Genomic DNA, 19,826 nt, shown 5'->3' on the forward strand with positions numbered 1-19,826 from the left:
TTCTCCTGATGCCACTTGTGGTGTCCCAAGAGTTGTCTTGTTCTCTGTCAACCAAAAAAAATCAACATATATTTTTTTTATGGCCGGGGAGAAATTCCATTTGTCTGAATGCTGAAGGGAATGTGTGATAAGACAATTTTGAAAGTAATCACACGGAGGAAAGGACTGGAAAATGCCCTATGAAGAGGTTAGACCGGTAGCAGCGCTAATTGGGGAGATATACAATTAGGACGGTGGGGGCAGTGTACAATGTAAAGCAGCATACATGGTAAAATTGGGGTCACAAGGATAAGCAACCAAGAAAAGAATAAGAAAGGAATGGAAATGAAGAGTGAATTCAAACCTTACTGCTGAACTTTCAAAACTTCTCTCTCCCACCTACATCCTCTGCCCCTGAGTAGTGCCTTTTATATATTCTTTAAAGTATTTTTCATTGAAATTCTCTTACATATCCAAAACTCTTTTTTTGTGAGTCTCTATCAAGTATCGACAAGGAAAACTAATTTAAAACAAGAAATTAATTTATCAAATTCCAAATATGTGTGATTTGTATGGAGTCATATCAGAGTGACATATGAAATGACATAATGTATCATAACAAAGCAACATTAGTCTCCAAACACTCTAGAAATTAAAAGCAAATGTTTGCATTGGATCCTATTGGTCCTATCTGATCAGTTGGCACATCCTTCCTCTGTCTTGACTCAATCCTTCCCTTAGATATTCAGAGCAATTACTTATATGACATTCTTGTAGTCTTTATCTAATGTTTTTATTCTGATTATTATTCCTGACCTGGCTATTACTCTGGTGTTGACTGGAAATTGTTCTTTTTATTATAACTCTTTCATCATTTGTGCTAAAGTCTCTAAATGAACTCTCATTTTCTGTTTTTTTGTGTCTCCTTGAAAACAGATAAGATATATTTACATTCAGAACAAACCAATGCCAATTTTGTTTCAAAAATGGAACAATATTTAATTTTCTATAAAAGTCTTGAGATGTCCCAAAGTATAAAATGTTATCTTGCTCTCATAAATATTTGAACTAATGGTATTTTGGAATGCTGAATCTATTGAAATTTCTTAAATGTACGAAATAAGTGTTGTGATTTTTCATCCAATTTTAGATTTTGATACATACATCAAAATATAGGGGTTTCCAGAAAATTTACAAAGATGATCTGTAAATATCATCAGTAGTTTGGTTCCTGATACTATTAAACATGTACTTTTGGCAATTATATTTATTTGTTACATCAATATATGAGTACTGAATATCATGATTTTCTTTAAGACCGTGAGAAACATTTTACATATTATCTTCTGAAAATTTTTGAATTAGTTAAATGGAAATTATAATAACGTTTTGGTGTGTCGTTACTTATGTTGCTGCTATTTATTTATTTACATACTTATTTTGTTCTTGTTTATGTGAGTTATGAAGTAAGGCCAGTTTTTAGTTTTTTTAGTTTAGTTTCTTCATTTCTTATATTAAGACCACAGAAGCACACCATGGCTACAAAACAGAGATGCTTTGACAAATCAGAGGTGTTACAAATACCTTTTACTTACAAAAGCATCAGAAGTGTTATGTGAGTATTCTGTGAGGTTTGGCGGAAAGCTCGAAAAACGAATGAACTTCTTTTTCAAAAAAAAAAAATTTTAAGTTAGTTTCCCTGATTGCATTTCTGCTAAGGCCCTTACCCGGCAGGTGCCCCCTCCAGGTGTATCGCAGGGACCCCTGGTTTCTCTGAGTCTTTGGCGAGGTTTGTGACCTGCTTTTGTCTCTCACTCATCCGCAGAGCCCGGCGTCTGCACGGTATTCGGAGATCCCCACTACAACACTTTTGACGGACGCACATTTAACTTTCAGGGGACGTGTCAGTACGTTTTGACGAAAGACTGCTCCTCCCCTGCCTCGCCCTTCCAGGTGCTGGTGAAGAACGACGCCCGCCGGACCCGCTCCTTCTCGTGGACCAAGTCCGTGGAGCTGGTGCTGGGCGCGAGCAGGGTGAGCCTGCAGCAGCACCTCGCTGTGCGCTGGAATGGCACGCGCATCGCGCTCCCCTGCCGCGCACCGCACTTCCACGTGGACCTGGATGGCTACCTCTTGAAAGTGACCACCAAAGCAGGTGGGGCATCTGTGGCCTCCCTCTTGCGCTCCCCTCCGCCTATTCAACCCACTTGGCAGCACCACTTGGTTAGAATGCTCAGGGGATGTGGTTCTGCCGCCTTCTCCGGGTAGGAAATGCTCGAGGCAGAGCAGTCTTGCTGCAACTGCGGGCCTGACCTCATCCTCGTCCACAGGGGAAGCACATCCGGGAGATGCCACAGCATAGCTGGAGACATGTGCACCACGTGGAGCCTTGCGATGTGAATGCTAGTCCCACCAGTTGTGCAATCTTCCCACATCCCGAACGTTTCCGTCCTCCTGCTAAAAATTGCAGTTGTACTCTCCAAATAACCCCTCTCCCAGGTTGTGCTGCCATTTTAGGCCGATGATGTCCAGCTTGGAATTGTCGGAGTCTCTCCCTGCTCAGCCAGTTATATGCAGTTTCACATCTGGGAGAAAGAGTGTTTTTGTGTTAGCATCTGTCCAAGAAGTGGGGCGGGGTTGTACTCAAAAGTCAACAGTTTAGTACCAGTGATATCCATAGCAGAAGAGCTTGTTCTTGCAGACTACTGGTATGCACCAGGGGTAGCCTCATCCTACCCGGTTATCCTATGCCAAGGAGATTGAGGCTACCACGTGTGGTTTAGCTGCTGAGGCCTGCTCTCAGCATCCCATGTTGCTGTAGGCTCACTGGACCCTGCATTTCCACTCCGTGGGCCAAATATTCCTCCTAGGCCAAATGACTCCTGGCTGCCAGTGGTTCATGAGGCTCGAATTCTTATCTGTCAGATGCTACCTAAGAAAGGCATTTTAGAAACAAAACTTAGTTCTTGAATATCAGCCTCAGAGAATGAATTGAGCGCATTTATGTTTTACTGTGTCATATATGGTTCTTTCCATGCTATGTTTGGTTAATAGATATTGTTTGTCAGTTGGATATTACACTATCTTTCTTCTGGCATATTTTATTTTTTAAAGCATGGTTTTTTTCAGGAAATTGGTGTATTTTTAACTTTTGCTTTGATGAGAATTTAGCAGTGTAAAAGCACCAGTTGAGTTCCCTGTATTCAGATAATGAAACGTTTGATAAAGCAGGCACTTTTAAGGGACTGTAGAGACTGTTTCTACTGAACCTTCAGAACCCTGGTGACTGTTTCAATTCAAACCAAAATGTATTTTGATAAATTTATTTGAAACTATGGAATGCCAAACAAAGGCAGGAAGCCAAGTAGAAGCTCAGAGAGATTTTAGTTAGAGAATATAACATGGTTTCAGTGATGGAATGTCAAGTATTAATGAATTGGGACATTCTAAAAAGGGGAAAAGATTCCCATTCTTCACTTCACAGATGTAAGAGGTCTACTTGTTCAAGTTTAGAGGGATTAGTCCTGCTCAGAACATTCAGACACCTGTTCTTATATCCAAAAGACATGCCATTCTGCAAATGTAGGCCCCAGGTCATCCCTTCAAAGGAGGCGACATATTTTGGTTCCCTGTAAAGTGTGTGCAAGACGAGTCATTATTACACAGCCCTAATGAGAAGCACCTTGCCTGTCTGTCTGTAAGCCAGCTGAACACAATGTATTCTACTGATATGGAAATTATTAGTCAACCACTGCCTGGTTCTCAAAGGAATCCTGGGCACTTGAAGATTACTAACAGGAGATTTGATACTGTTCCAGTCACAGCTGACAAAACCTTATGGAATAAATGTACTCTTTATTAAGATTCCATGTTATAAAAATGAGCAAAAAGATGAGGCTGCTAAGAAGCTAATAATAGATCATAAATGCCACAATTAGATTAGTGAATTTTACTGTTCTAGGCCTTGAACTCAGTGGTACAATTTATTTTATTTTTCCATCTCTTTGTCCATGAGGCAAGTAAATTTCACGGCACTCTTAATACCTGGCTGAACAATTTCCTGTAGCACACGAATCGTACAAGCTCTCTGCTTCCTAGGGAAGAACTGTATTCCTCTGGGCACTAAACTTGTTTTACACTTATCCTCTGAATGAAACAATTCTATTTCCAGACAATAGTGTCTTCCACCTTGGTCTAGCCATCTCAGTTTGAACTACCCCTTAGGGATATTTTCTTTTTACCACCTATTGATTGTCTATTTAAAATATCACAGTATTTCCTTTGAGTGTTCATCTTCTATAGATTTTTTTAAAAATTTAAGCTTATGTGATCAAAGGATACTTTCCTCCAAATAGCAGCTTAAATCAAGCCTGCTGCTGGAAGATGGGAGATGGGGAGAAATGGTTCTTTGGCCCTGTGGTTTATGAACTCAGCAGTTCATGACAGGATCAGTTGGCAGGGTAGCACAGGTGGTTGTGTAGTTTGGGTGGAATTAGGTTTAATAATAAGTGGCATAGAACAAGGATTGGTAACTTCAGAAAACATCACCCAGTCCCATACTACATAACCCCATCCCAACTCTTGACACTTAGCAACTAATTTTAAAATATTTCCTTTCTGCCATCTGTTCAATTCATCAAGACTACCTGAAAGAGTTACATCAGATCCACCTGAAAGCATTAACATATGGAGAACATGGCTTTTTATTTTATTTCTGGTAGAGTTTTATATTTGATGAACGTATATCCTACCTCCTCTCCCCTTTTTTGGTGTAAAATCTGAACAGAAAAACTATCCTTTTTTTTTTTTTTTTTTTTTTTTTTGAGTTCGAGTCTCACTCAGTCACCCAGGCTGGAGTACAGTAACACGCTCATGGCCACCACAGCGTCGACCTGCTGGGCTCAGGCAATCCTTCCACCTCAGCCTTACAAGTGGCTGGAACTACAGGTGCACACTACCATGCCTGGCAAATGTTTTGATTTATTGTAGAGATGAGGTCTCACCAAATTGCCCAGGCTGTTCTCAAACCCGTAGGCTCAGGCAATCTGCTCACCTCAGCCTATCCATTTTTAAACATCACTTCTGTGTAGCCATATATATTGCATCTTCTCTCTCCTTTAAGTGACCAACAGCAAAAGCAACAATAACAACCAAAAAAGCAAAATGAAAGAAAACAACAGCATCCACAAAATAAAAGAACTACACAAACGACAACAGCAAAAAACCCAGCTAGGCCTCTGGAGCCTGATCACACCTTGAAAGGGCAAAGAAAAAGTTGGTAAAACGTTCACTGGTGAGAAGGGAAAATTGGAAGGCCCTTCATGCAATGGAAGGAATGCGGCTGCTGCTCACATCCCCAGATGGGACAGACATATGCTTTGGCTTTAGCCTTCTGACTCTGCCAGTTTTTTCTACCCAAATTCCCATGCATAGAATTGGGAAACTCATCCCAGCTGCAGAAAAGACTCTCCTCAGTCTCTCAGACCCTTCCATGATGCTTTCAACTCGTGGGATGCCTATTTAAAATATCATTTGGAAGAGCAATTCCCTCAATTACAACTTATTCATTTGGGGCAGGGAGGGGGGACATTACTACCGTGATCTACTTTGTATGAATTTTACTCATTTAGAAAGTAAAAAAAATCCATGCAAGCACATATAAAAATGATGCAGCAAGACAAAGGCATCTGTAATAGAATAAGTCATCCCTCCACAATATTAAGCCTAGCATTGGTCCATGAAAACTCTCTTGATGTAATCATAGCATAGAGAAGGAAGAAGGAGGAAGAGTAAATTACAAATTATTCCCTTATTTTGGGGACCATGCTTTATGAATGAGATGTCACACGTTTTGAGGAGAGTTTACTGAAAACACAGATCTGCATTTTTCAAGACATGTGTGGATCTCCAGTCCACTGTAAAGAAAGATCACAGTGATTGGCTTGTGCACTCTGTGTTGAATTCCCATGAACTCAGCTGCCCAAAGTCTCTGATTTAGTATGTCATTGTCCGTAGTAATGACATTGGAACTCCCTTGGGTGTAAATTTTCAACCATTTGTGGCATTTGGAAGAACAGTATTTGCCTGCTGTCTAGGAAAGAGATTTGTAGTTTGGAAAATTTTGAAACATGGAAAATCTTCAGAATTATGCTGTAAAAGTTAAACTTTGTATGGAATTGATTTTCTCCCCTCATTTCTCTTGCTGGGCAGCTGCCCAGCTACAGGCTTGTAAGGTCAATTTTCCTCAATACCTTAGAGGGTATATTACAAATCAACTTACAAGTGTGCTTGTCTTCTTTCAAAATGGTTAATTCAGTGTCTTAACTAACATGAAATTCACAATGTCTTTGGCTTCACAGATTCAGTGTATTAACATGACAAGGGTAATTCATTTATTTGAGTACATACTATGTGCAAACAATGTGTTCGCTGATAGAGTATGAAGAAATATAAATTGTTTTATATGATAGTTATGGTTGTCAGATTTGACACCAGATTTTCACAGAGATCCACATGGAAGGTCAGCCCAGTGTGGGGGTTTTCTAGTAGTATGTCCCTTCTCTCATTACCTGGTCCCGTCTCTGTCGCCTCTTTATCAAATTATTCCCCAAAGAGATTTTCCTAAGACCTTCTTTCTACTTTATCTATTTAATTTCTTTTCTGAATCCAGACTCTTCTCCTAACCAAAAGATCTTCTCTACAGATTTCCTTGGACTAAGAATGCTTCTATTCCTTTTGTTTATCATAGAGTGGTTTCTTTATGGGTCTTTTCATTTATTTCTGAAAAAGTTCAGTTTTAGACCACTGGAGCCTACCAATAACTCTCTCTGAAGTAAATCTTTCTTGTGGCAGTTGTGTGACCAGTATACTCGTAGGAATGCTATTTTGTTAGCCTTCTCTCCTCTTGGACTGAATCCAAACTTTTGGTCTATTGGCTTTAGAGTCTAACCTCTGGGTGTTTCTTCCTGGCCTTACTTACATCACTCTAATGTTACTGACATATGTCAATTTCATATTCAGACAAAACCTCAAAAGATTTTTCATAAAGGTCTCTCCTTTTTCTCATGGATGGTATCTTCACATACAGTGTCAGAGTAGACATGGGAGCATTTCTTCTTGACCTCCTAGTCAGATATATCTGTGCTGTGTGACGGCATATCTTGGCTGTTCTATGTGTGACATAGAAATCTCACCATTTAGATGGGTCATTGGTTAGAGTGACTCCTGGAAGTCATGAGCCAGCAGAGAAATATGCATGTTTTCAGACAAACCAAGAGGAGTTTATGTTCTCTACTTTCTAAAACGAAGATAGTTTTCTTGATGAATAAGACAGTACTGGCCTGCTGATGTATATACAATAAGAGCTTTTGCCCGTGGCCTGGTAGCTTCCACTGTCTCCTAAAATCTGGAAGCTTATGAGCCACCCAGGAATGGAGGCCCCAGGGATGAGGGTTGGAAGGGTTTCACAACAATGCAACCCCAGGGAACATGGATTAAACTGTGTCCATGCCTCAGGAATGACTATAATATAATGAGGGAGCAAATGTTTTCATTTATGTCAGTGTTGTCCTTTGAAGAGGATGTATTCAGAAGCTATGTATTTATTCCTTTAATACTCTCATTACAGAAAATAATTTGGAAAATTTCCTTTGGCTTTTGGGGGAATAATTTTATAGGGGAATTTTTGGATGTAAAAGTTGCATTAGAAAACTGTCATGTTTGTTTCTTTCCATTTCCACATTATTGTAGTCTTAGATAAATGATTCCATGATTTGGACTATCACAATTCCTTTAGGAAAAGGCAAAATTATAAACCCTAGAGTTGCATAGTCAAGAAGAAGTCATCTATAGGTCAAGCCAAGGGTACATAAACTTTATACAGTTTAATAATTATAAGCCCCAACAAATAAGTAATTCATTTAATTTTATACATACTCAGTATGGTAAAATTAAAAGATAACCAAGAATTTGGACAGTTGCCTGGTGTTTCTTTTGGAAGGATAGTCATATGTACATTGTAAAAATGTATACTTTGGGGACTACTGATGGATTCAGGAATGGTTGATCCTCTTTCCTCTCCCCCTCCTCTAGGGTTGGAAATATCCTGGGATGGAGACAGTTTTGTAGAAGTCATGGCTGCCCCCCATCTCAAGGGCAAGCTCTGTGGTCTTTGTGGCAACTATAATGGACATAAACGTGATGACTTAATTGGTGGAGATGGAAACTTCAAGTTTGATGTGGATGACTTTGCTGAATCTTGGAGGGTGGAGTCCAATGAGTTCTGCAACAGACCCCAGAGAAAGCCAGTGCCTGAACTGTGTCAAGGGACGGTAAAGGTAAAGCTCCGAGCCCACCGAGAATGCCAGAAGCTCAAGTCCTGGGAGTTTCAGACTTGCCACTCGACTGTGGACTATGCCACTTTCTACCGGTAAGTATAGTGTTCTAGGGTATGGGTTTACGTTACAGACCATGGATAGTCTTGACATTGGAACAGAGTATATCAAGTCTCTTGGTATACATAACAAAGGCCCAAGGGTCAGCGCAAACATTCTACTTTCTTTCTCCTCTGCAGCAGATCTCATTTTGAGTTAGCCCTACATCATGTTCCCAGTTGGAAAACTTCAGGAGGTGTTTCAGAGTGATGTTCTCTAGGCAATTCCATGTTTTTGTGTGTCTACAGGATTACTGGGAAGCTGGTGACACCCCAGGTTTTTCTAAGTATTAGCCTGGCACTGAGATTGAGGATAGCTTTCTAAATTCTGACCTAAACCATAGCAGTATAGGGCAGAGGTGGCTGAAGTGGAATCTCAAGTCACTTTAGCTGTTTTGGGGTGCTTGAGCAAGCTCCGTTACTCTACCTGAGAAAGAATTCAGGTCTCTTTCATGGTCTAGTCCAAATCAAATCTACAAGTGGAGAATAGGAAGGTTAAATGACTATTCCTTGGATCTTAGTCAACTATGAGACTTCATATCCAGAGTCAGAGTATGGTAGAAACAAACTTGAGAGTGGAGGAAGGAAGAACTCTCATTAAGAATCAGGATTCCCTGACCTTTTCTAACTCTGTTTAACCCTCTTCCACACAAAGCAACTGGTTCCTAAGGAGACTTGGACTTGACTTCCATGCTGTGAGGTTGAGTTTCTGAGTTGATGAGTTTGGCCTAGTTGTACTTGCGTTTACTACACCCTTCCATGGGTTCAAGAACTATGGCTGCCTATAACTTTAACCACTATGGGTGTGGGAGGAAACATGAGATGAGCATAGCCCAAAAGGCCTTGTTTAAGTGATTTGCCTGTGCCTCTTAAAATTAGAAGACTCCTGTGGTCTGAAGCCACAGAGAGGTTATTTTTACTTTTTAATTGCCACCAGTTTATTTCCCCTCATTCTCATTAAATGCGATCTTTTTTTTTTTTTATTTGATCTTTGGACATAAAAGATAAAGTTCTATAAAGGCAGTTCGGAGTAGGGTGGAAAAAGACTGTCCCTGTCATCACAAATCCCTGAACATGGCTGCATCTGCCAAACCATTTGGCTCCCAGTCACGGGTTTCTCTCTTTCAAGCCATTTTCCTGTTATAATCTGAATTCTCTGGGTTCCCTTCTTTCTCCTCCCTGTACCACCCCCTGGACTGATCTCTTGTCTAGTGAAATTGAGGGATCTTAACGTAAGACTTTGGAGTGAGTTCAGCAGCTGGACACACAAACCTGGCTTTATTTGGAATCTAAATACCCTCACTTGAAGGAACACAGCAATTAAGAGCTTTGTGGTATCCCAGGACTCAAAATCTAGCCCAGTTGTACCACCTGGCACACTTACTTAAGCTCTCTAAACCTCAGCTTACTTATCTGTGAAGAGGGAATAATAAAAGAACCTATCCTGAAGAGTTGCCATTCATATGCAGTGAGATTATAAACAGTAATGCGTGTGCTAACACAGTGCCCTCATGTTGTGAGTGTTGTATAATTATTGGCTGCAATCATTTCTTCCACTATTAATTAAATGATGAACAAGAGTAAGGACTCTTTTGGAAGCTCCCCTATCCTCATGGTGAATTTGGGTTGGGCCCTTCTCTACTTGGAATGGAAAGGCTGTGCTTCTCCCAGGGCCCAGCAGCTTACACCTCCAATTTTTTTTTGTCCCATTTCAAAGGAATGTGTTGAAAACAAAAATCGAACAGCTGGCCTGCAGAGATTAGTTCCTTTTTCTAAATTTCTATTTCTTTCGCCTTTGGCAATTTATTTAGTGTTATTATTCTGGACTACAGCAGAAATACGATGAATGTCTCGGCAGAAGTCGTGAAAAACAACTTTGACATATGTAATCAAAGAGAATCGGAATCCTTGGGTAGCCAGGCAGACAGACAGATGCTCCCCTTCTTCTCTTTAAAAGTGCTACAGAAGCTACAGCACCCAGTGGGGGTAGTTTGTGTAAAGGTTTGATGCCCCGAGTTTGGGCAGCTCATGAGAATGCTCTTAAGATCTTTGTGTACTGAGGTTCTGAGGATGGGTTGTGGCGGGGAAGTGAGCTTGTGTTCTTCCCATCAGTGCATGGTGTTGTGGTAGAGTGTCCTTCCACCACCAGCCACTTTTTCCTGGAAAGGACAGAGGGGCTCGGAAGGGAGAGCTGGACAAGTCTACTTGCTCTGTACCCTGCCGATGATCTCACTGTCCAACAGGAGAATGTGTCTTCATGCATTCTGAAATGACGGTGGCTAGTATTGGAGGGATTCTGGTTTTTGTTTTGTTTTGTTTTGTTGGATATTTCCTTTTTTCCCCCAAGCATATGTGTGGCAGGAGAGAAAAAAAATTAGGTGTAACATGAAAGGTAATTCTCTTCTCGGGGAATCGCCAAGGAGGATCTAGCCTCAAGGTTTCTGTGGAGACATTATAAAGCTTTCTGAGACTTTATGGGCTGAGAATGAGCCTTGAGTAAGGGTGAAAATAAGCTGAACCCAGTCCCAACTCTGTCTAGCAGTGTGACCCCAGTAGCTAGCTGAGTTTCAGATTCCTTATTTAAAGAATTGGTAGGACAGTAACTACCTGGCAGCATTGCTTCTCTGAGGACTGAAGTCACTGGGCAGTATTGTGCTAGCACACAGTAGAAGAACAGTCCTGGCACAAGGTGCAAGTTGTCCCATGTCCTTTCCTTTTTGTGGAGAATCTTGCCCTTTGCTCAGCTGTTTTTATTTTTTTAAATGTATATTTCATATGATAAATCACAGGACCACAAGGAATATCAAAGATGGCTATTAATTTACTAATTTCTTCTAGAATTCTGAGTTATAAAATACATTTTATTTAATTAGGAAGTCAATTCAGTATTTTCTTTTTTTTTGAGGCATGGTTATGGTTTACCACAGCCTTGACCATCTGGGCTCAGATAATCATTCTGCCTCAACCTGCTGGGTACAGTAGCTGGGGCTACAGGCGTGCACCACCATACCTAGCTAATAGTTTTTAAAATTTTTTTGTAGAGAAGAGGCCTCACTGTTGTACCCAGGCTGGTCTCCTACTCCTGAACTCAAACAATTCTCCCGCCTCAGCATCCCCGAATGCTAGTATTACAGGCATGAGCCACTTGCCCCTGTCCCCATTTCCTTTTTGATTGGTCCCTATCTTCTCCTGCTCTCATCACAGAGAACTGATTAGATGAATTCTCACTGATGAATATGTTGAATAATTTCAAAACGAACCATCAGTCTTTTGTATCCCCCAAAGAAATAATGTAAGTGAAGAGTACATTGCAATTGCTTAAAAAACTGTTTTGTCATATAAGAATACCAAGTGTTCACTGTACATTTAAGTGATACTGAAAAAAAAGAAAAAACAGCAGGTATATGACATTTCTCCACACATAAATTTTTGTCTGTATATTTTATATCTTTGGAGGAATTTCTAAAATGAACCTGAAAATGTGGTCAGGACCCTGGCTGTGATACATTTTTTTTAATTTTTTATGTTTTTATGAGACCTAATAGGACCAAATAGAGCTACTTTAATATCAGGGATAGCCATAGACATACGTTGTATTGAAATTTGATTTCTTTTATTTTCTTCTTTTCCAAAGAAATACAATTTTTCCTTTAAGGGCGAAGACTAAATTAGCATAACATACACACACACTTCCAAGTACCACTGTGCTTGTAAAAGAGAAAAGGGAGAGAGCTAAGGGACTCTTTCTCTGAGGAAATGTTACCCATTTTGGGTTTCCTTAATCATGTAAAACACTTCATAGGGCAAATTCTATTATAAATATAAAATGGTGTTTCTTATAAGGTCAAAATAATACTTCTGATTTCTTTGAATTAGAGTTTACTTTTGAAATGTCTAGGGTTTATAATTTTCATTTTATTTTAACCTTTTACCCAACTTAACATTTTTAATAGTAAACTGTCCATTATCGAAATACTTGAAAATGAATAAAAAATGTAAGAGATTTCATTTTGTAAATGAATAAGAAATAACTGCGTAGTAGTCAATCCTTTCCCCCCCTCTTTTGAAACCCTTTTAAGCTTTGCTAAATTATTATTCACAAATCAGTTTGATCCATCTTGGCTAATTTGACATAAAAATGTGATATATGATTGAATTATTTGTAATTGGCATAATCTACTTTAATTAACTAATTGAATTTGTGTTTGGGTGGAAAATAATTTAATTAAAAATTATGAAAAAATTTTAACTGCCTTATAACATATCTTAAGTCTTACTTTTGCTAATTGATGTCTCCTTAAATTATATAATCCCTTTTAATAGGTTTTTGCATTATCTTTCATTTGGTGTGTTACAGAGAATTCCCAGTAGCTGCAGAGGCAGTATACTGTCTACCTACCTGAAAAAAATAACGTGAAATCATTATGATTATATTTGGATTCAAATGTAGGCTACCCTGAGGAGAAAATGTTGAGTGTGTTCCTCTTTTCTCATTTCTCATCTTGATTTCCCTTCCCAGGCTCATGTTGCTTCTCCCTTCATGTCCCAGATGTTAACTGAGAAATCAAAGAGGAATAGGCAGATCCCCACCCCAAAGGCTCCCAGGGTATCTTCAACAGTCAATATCAAACCCACTTTCTCACTGCTGACTTAGTTCACAGGATAGGAACTAAGTCTTGGGCAGCCTGGGGCACAGAGAGAGGTCAGGAGATGGACTGGGGCTGTAGGGGCCAAACTGGAGGAAGAAAAGACCTTGTATTCCCTGTGTCTACAAAACACCAACAACCGGCTTTTTCTCTAGCTCAGATCCACATCTTGGAAGAATAGCTGCAAGTAAGTAACCTGTCTGCAAAACAGAACTCTTAAGTCAGGGCAGGACCGCCTTTCAGAGGAGTCAGAAAAATGCATGTAAAGTGCAGTGAACCCCAGACATTTACACACCACAATCATCTCAGGACTGTTTTCCTCTCTTCACTCTCTGTGATGGGATATAATTCACCAGAGTGAAAACTCTGTTCACTTGTTCGGTGTGGGAAAGTGCCTGGGGATTCCCAGTCTAGGAAATGTTCTTTTCTTTCTATGCAGTGGTTTTTACAGCTGTAAGGAATTGAAGTGTTGCCAGAGGATTCACAGATGTGTCCTTTCCTGCTGAGGTACTGGGAGGTAGGAGGTGGGCGGTAATGCAGGACAACACTGGAACTCTGTCAGGACAGTGATGTTGGATATACTAGGGTCCTGGGATTGTCAGTGGCTTCCTTCCAGGGGAAGATCACAGACTTCCTGAATGACCCACTTTGTGTGTTTCTACAAAGGAATCAAATCGCTGATCATAAAGCAAGAGGAGGGATGGCAGGCAAGGAGTACAGACTTTATGTGTGTGTTTGTGTTTGAGAAAAATCATATAATGCTAACTGCTTTTCTACAATTAAAATCAAGTCAATTTCCCTTACTTTAAAGAAGAACATGCTTCAAACATTTTTGTATACATCTTTTAATGCCTTGTCAAGAACTGCCATTAAAACTAGGGTCCTAATTTGAATGAGATGTTCATTTTCAAGTGTGACGTTATATGCCTTGCTTTGTTTTTCCTTAGGCAGACAACTTTCAGGATGAGTAATCACCTTGAATCTGTAAGTAGACAGTGAGTTTGTATCACCTATTAGACTTCAGCCCTTAGAAGTCATCTTAAAAGTCCAAAATTATTTTACCTGCTAATTAGCTTTCTTTTTCTCTCTCTTTTCCCCCTTCACTTTGTCTAAATACACAATGCACATTTCTGCCTCTGGTTCTATATCATTCTCCTGCCTTCCTGAGATGTTCTCACTTGCTTCATTGATTTAAGCTGAAGGTACAGCTCCAGTTCCACCCCAGGCCTCTGTAAATACTCTTTCTTTAGTTGCTTAGTTGTTCTGATTGTGTTTATCATCATTTAACACATGTGCTCTATTGCACTGCTATTGTCTTTCTTCGCCATTAGATTTTAAATTCCCTGGGAAAAGGAGAATGACTTTTCTTTTTCTACCTTTTTGTATTTCACACATCACCACTCCTAGAAGGGCTACTTTTCCTAGCCTACCTCTCTAATCTACTTGTAACTTTTGCTACCTCCAATTCTGGGCCCATCTTAGATCTTTATCTCCACACTCAATTGTACACTTTTAGTCAGCGTGTGCCTTTTCATGGAATAGACTAGTCAGAGTAAACAGAGCCTCTAGCCCATTTCCAGTACTTCAAGAACTGCAAGCACTTCTTACTGTGTGAGTCTACTACTGTGAATGCTTATGGCAAGCAAAGTGATGCCCCTGAACCCCAGCATCTACGTCTGCCTACTCACAGTGTACTTGCAAGTCTCTTGGACCTCCCAGCTCCTCTTCTGTCCCTCAGCTAGTGTTTTGCCTTGTTATCTTCTTATGTAATATTTTGATCCACAGATGTTTCTGCCTTGGCCTCTCTGAGTTGGTCTTAGGATCACAAATTAGCCTCCTATCATGGTGGTGCAACAACTGGACCTCTAACGGGTGATCTTGCCAAGGCCAACTGGCCCTCTGCCCTGGCACCACTCAGCATTTGTGCTAAGGAGTCACAACCCTTTTGCTTTATCATTGGCTCTGAGCCGTCTGTCAGGCTGGACCCAAAGTTTTATGGTCATTTCCCTTCAATATTTCATTTATTCTTTTTCAACTCTCCTACAAGTAGATTTTTTCCTATGTGATTCATCAAAGTGACCCAAGGCAAGGGTATTAAATAGCTTTCTAGTTGCCTGAATGTTAGCTTTGAAGGGTTGTTCCTGGTTAGTCCAGTTTTCTTGGAAGCAAAGCAAAAAGAAATGTAAGAATATACTCAGAAAGGTATGAGTATGTTTGGAACATCATTTTATTCAAGACTAAAATCTTATGTTTAATTTTTCATATTGAAGAGAGAAACATACTGTCCTTTAAAGAAGAAAAATGCAAAAAAAACTGTAGATAGGTTAGCTTCTACAGAGAGATTGGGTCAACGGTACAGTTTGCCAATGACAAAGTTAGAGAGAGCACAGTCCACACAGGACTACTCTCACTTCTGACGCCACTGGTTCAGAGGGGATTCCCAAAGAACCCTTAGGGTCAGGAATGTTCTAGAAGGGACTGATCAAATAATTATGATTTATTCTAAGAAAAGACACAGATTAAAATCAAAAGGGATATATTAGACAGAGTCCAGTGGTGTGCAAAATGGAGCTTCTGCTATTCTTGTCTTGTGATATCATGGACTGGTGTCGACTCCTCTTGGCCACTATGTGTGACAATATCCTCTGGCTGCTGCTAACTAGAGAACTTCACCTAAGCCTTTGGTCCAGAGTTTTTATTTGGGGCTCAATTGCATGTTGCCTTCATGGCTGACCTTTAGCATTCAGCCCCTTCTGGAAGTCTAATGGTCTGATGATGCCTTTGGTCTCCAATTTCTCTAGATGTTACTGCATGGTCCAAAGCCCCATACTAGACTCCATTGTTAGACTTTGTGGTGACCAAAGCCTCCAGGCAAAAAAGACACTCTTGTCAAGCAGAGCATTCCAGAGACTAGAGGTTGTTTCCCTGTAGCTAAAAGCAAAGGCCAAGGCCAAGACTAAGGCCAGACTCTTTGGGCAAGGTTAATTCTTTGCTACATAAGCTTCTTAGCTCAAGGTTAAATGCCATTTTGATTTGATTTTATATATTTAGCTTTGAGTTTATTTTAGGCATTGCACATCCTAGAATCCTGCAGTGTTTCTCCTCAGAAAATTACATTCTGAGTTGCAATTAGATGAGGCTTATGAACACAGATTTGAATGAGTGTCATTGTAGCAGGTAAAACACTAATTATTTTGTAGCATCTCTCTTAGCTGCTTAGGGGACTTCTTGATTACTTCTTAGTAAGCAGGAGGCAGTGTGGTATAACTTCATTATATTTTCATTATTTATGAGTGCAAAACCCTTTTGCATCCATGAGAATGAGGCACATGATTAGTGTTTTCCTCATTTTACTGTTGTGCTAATTGAGGCACCAAGAGGTGAAGGGATTCATTCCTGGTCACCCGTGCAGTAACCAGGATGTTGGAGAATTTGGCAGGGGTGGCTGTGGCTGCTCCCAGATTCTATCATTGTCCACTCAGGTTTTCCCACATCCCACTTCTGCCATGAGCTGTCAGAAGAGGAGTTTATTATTTCATTGATTCCTTCTTTTTCAACTTTCAACAGAACACCTGCTATGTGCCAGGTACTGTTGTAGGCATGGTCATTCAGGACAGAGCAAGAGGGACAAAGCTCTTCTTTCAGATAATCATACGCCAATGTGAAGGGACAGCTGTCATGAAAAACAAGGCCATTTCTGACTGTGAGAAGAGTGATGGAGGGAATAGGGTGGTGGGATAGGGAATGGCTGACTTAGAGGTAGATGGACAGAAGAAGCCTTCATGGGGAGCTCTCTGGGAAGAGGTGAAATGGCCCATTGCAGGCAGGGGAGCAGGCAGGGGAGCAGCAGGCCCCATGCTGGACAGGGCAAGGCCTGTTTGAAAACTAGAAAGATTGGTTGGTTCCATGTTTTTGCTATTGTGAGTAGAGCTGCATGGCCTTTGCAGCAACTTGGATGATTTAGAGTCGATCATACTCAGTGATCTATCACAGAAACAAAGAACAGAGGTACCATATATTCTCACTCATAAGTGTACCTTGAAAAATTATCATAATACTTTAAGAAAGGGATTGGCAGTAGTGGAAAACTGCCAGGGAAGTGGGGGTGGGTTTGGCAGTTGAGGGAAACTGCTAGGGGAGGGAGGGGCGCACCTCCTCAACAAGGGTACCTGCATAGTCAACGTTTGTGTACCTAACCCTGAATTGTAGCCCACATTTTTAAACTAAATTTTTTTTTAAAAGGAAAGAAACAAAACACACAAAAAAACAAAGAAAACTAGAAAGGAGGCTGACACAACTGTCACTGTTAGAAAGGGACTGGTAGAGTGGTCCAAATGAGTGTGGCATATGTATCAAATAGGCTTTGCCACCAGGTTTCTGAGCTCCTCCACTTATAAGCTATTGCTGTTTGGCAGGTGAGTTTACCTGCTAAGGCCCTCCATGGATACTACATATGTAAAGCAGTTTTTTGTTGTGAGGATTGCATCAGGCATTCCATGTAAAGTCCTTATCCAGGCCTGGCATAGAGCAAATGCTCAGTCAAGGCTAGTTTCATTATTATTTTGTTGTACTGAAATAGAAAACTATTGTGTGGTGGTTTGCCTTCAGAATGACCTATGCCCTCTGGTGCCCGTACTTGAAGAAGTGGTTTTATTTTATTTTACATGGTCACTTTTTTCTAGAATCATCTGGAAGAACTTCATCCTATCTTTTGCAGAAATTAATACTTTTTCCTTAAACAAAATAAAACAAAAACAAACACTACTTTGGGATTAATTAAAAATTCCCACAATATGCTCTTCACAAATTATTTCAATTGATAAGATTGAACTGAAGGGCAAGGTGCAGAAAGGATAATTAATTCCATAAGATGAATGTTTAGATCTGAACTTGAAAAATAATGAACTTATCCTCAATGTGCTTCACAGAGCAGAGGTTGAGAAGAGAAGGAGTTCATGTGTCTTGTTTTGTTCTTAGGAGTAGAATTCAGGGTGCAGGAAAAGAAGACATGTATGAAAAATTTTAACATTTTTGATGCTAATCTTCTTAGCCTTTTTAAATAGTAATATGAGCATAATTTGACCTTGATATGATGATTCAAAGTTAATATTGGGATATTCATTGCAGTTAGGAGTATCTTTCTTTGGAGATCCTTGGGAGGCGGAGGGGGCTTCTGAGTTCTGTGTGGTATTTATATCTTTTTAGTCATTTGTGTCTTCTTGCTATGGCTTCCCCTTGCCCTACTTCCTTCTCATTAGATGAAGAAAATAATGGTAGTTACTAATGGATGCAAACCAAGCGTCAAAGGTTCTCAAAGAAGACCCAAGCTTCTCTTCTATGAAGAAAGTATAAGAACTTGGGGACATGGGCTGTGTTTTTTTCCTCTTTACCAGTGGTTATCAGATACCTCGGAGTCACATTTGTGACCCATTTCCATCAAATGAGCCCCAAGCCTGGATTCATTTTTATTTTTCCTGTTTTTTGCTCTCATTCACAAAATTTCACTTTATTTCATTCTGCATGTTTTTTTTTTTTTAATAAACTGACTCAAATCCTTTCTGGAATAAGTTGGGCAATAAGTGACAGTGGCTATGGGCAAGAGATTTAATGTCTCTGAATTTCCACTTTTTAAATTATGAAATGGAGATAATATCTTCACCTGACAGGTTCTTATGAGGCTGGATGAGGTTTCCTGTGTTTAAGTCCCATATGGAATGACCAAGGAGTCCTTTTCCTCTGCCATGTCACCAGTAAGGTCTAGTGGCCCTCATGATAACAGCTCTGAGCTCTGTGGTTTCAGATTAGCTTAAAAAAAAAATCAGAATATTCATCTGGGTGACTCCTTGGAGCCAAGAGGACCTGGGTGGGTGTCCTCAGAGGCAGCCCTGTATGGCTGGTTTCCATCAAGCCACATACAGATGAATTGGAACTTTGATGTATCATGAGGCCAGCATCATGACACAGTGATACCACATGGGAAGGCACGGCATCTTGTGAAATCAGCTGGTGTTCTGGAAGCAGCGTGGGCTTCTCAAAGAGAGCACACTGGCCTCTGTGCTGTTTTGGGAGCAGCATCAGGCCTTTAGGCTGGAACTCAGAGCTGTCCTTGTTTTGATGGCCATCCTGGACTCTATTTCTCAGTCAAGTTGGCAAAAATTAAAATTGATGGGGCATGTGCAAATAAGAACTAGGAAATGAGGCTTTTGCATTTCTGGACACTCCAACACATTGTTCTCTGTTTATGTAGAAATCTAAGATTCGGTCTCTCTCTCTCTCCCCCCGCCCCAACTTGGCAAGTCAAAGGAGCAGCCGGAATGCTGCACTGTCCATGCCATTTGATACACAGATGGGGCAGTGGTTCAGCTGGGACAAAATATTCAGGAGTGTGTATATGAATATATATTTTTTGAGTAGGAATCTCAGTCTGTCACCCAGGCTGGAGTACAGTGGCATGCTCATGGCCACGGCTGCCTTGGCCTGCTGGCCTCTGGTGATCCTTCTGCCTTAGCCTTCTAAGCAGCTTGAATCTGGTGCATACCACCATACCCAACTAACTTTTTTGATTTATTGTAGAGGTGAGGTCTTGCCAAGTTGCTCAGGCTGGTCTTGAACCCTTGGACCCAGGCAATCCTCTTGTCTCTGCCTCCCAAACTGCTGCAATTACAGGTGTGAGCCACTGCACCTAGCTAGGAGTGCACATATCTTTTAAAAAAATGCTTTGGAGTTTAGCAATTTCATTAAGGAAGAAAGTGCTGAGGAAATTATATTCT

General features: G+C 40.4%; 1 protein-coding gene across 1 annotated transcript in view; it reads left to right on the plus strand.

Moving 5' to 3' along the window:
* BMPER (BMP binding endothelial regulator) overlaps window positions 1-19,826 on the plus strand; it is a 252,149-nt gene that overhangs the window by 168,663 nt on the left and 63,660 nt on the right. The window contains exons 12-13 of the mRNA XM_008051201.1: window positions 1,805-2,134; window positions 8,071-8,407. Of these exons, the coding sequence (XP_008049392.1) occupies window positions 1,805-2,134; window positions 8,071-8,407 (667 nt within the window). The remainder of the gene's footprint in view (window positions 1-1,804; window positions 2,135-8,070; window positions 8,408-19,826) is intronic.

The sequence above is a fragment of the Carlito syrichta genome, unplaced genomic scaffold, assembly GCF_000164805.1.
Source record: "Carlito syrichta isolate Samal-C Ts95f unplaced genomic scaffold, Tarsius_syrichta-2.0.1 Scaffold169078, whole genome shotgun sequence".
NCBI lineage: Eukaryota > Metazoa > Chordata > Mammalia > Primates > Tarsiidae > Carlito > Carlito syrichta.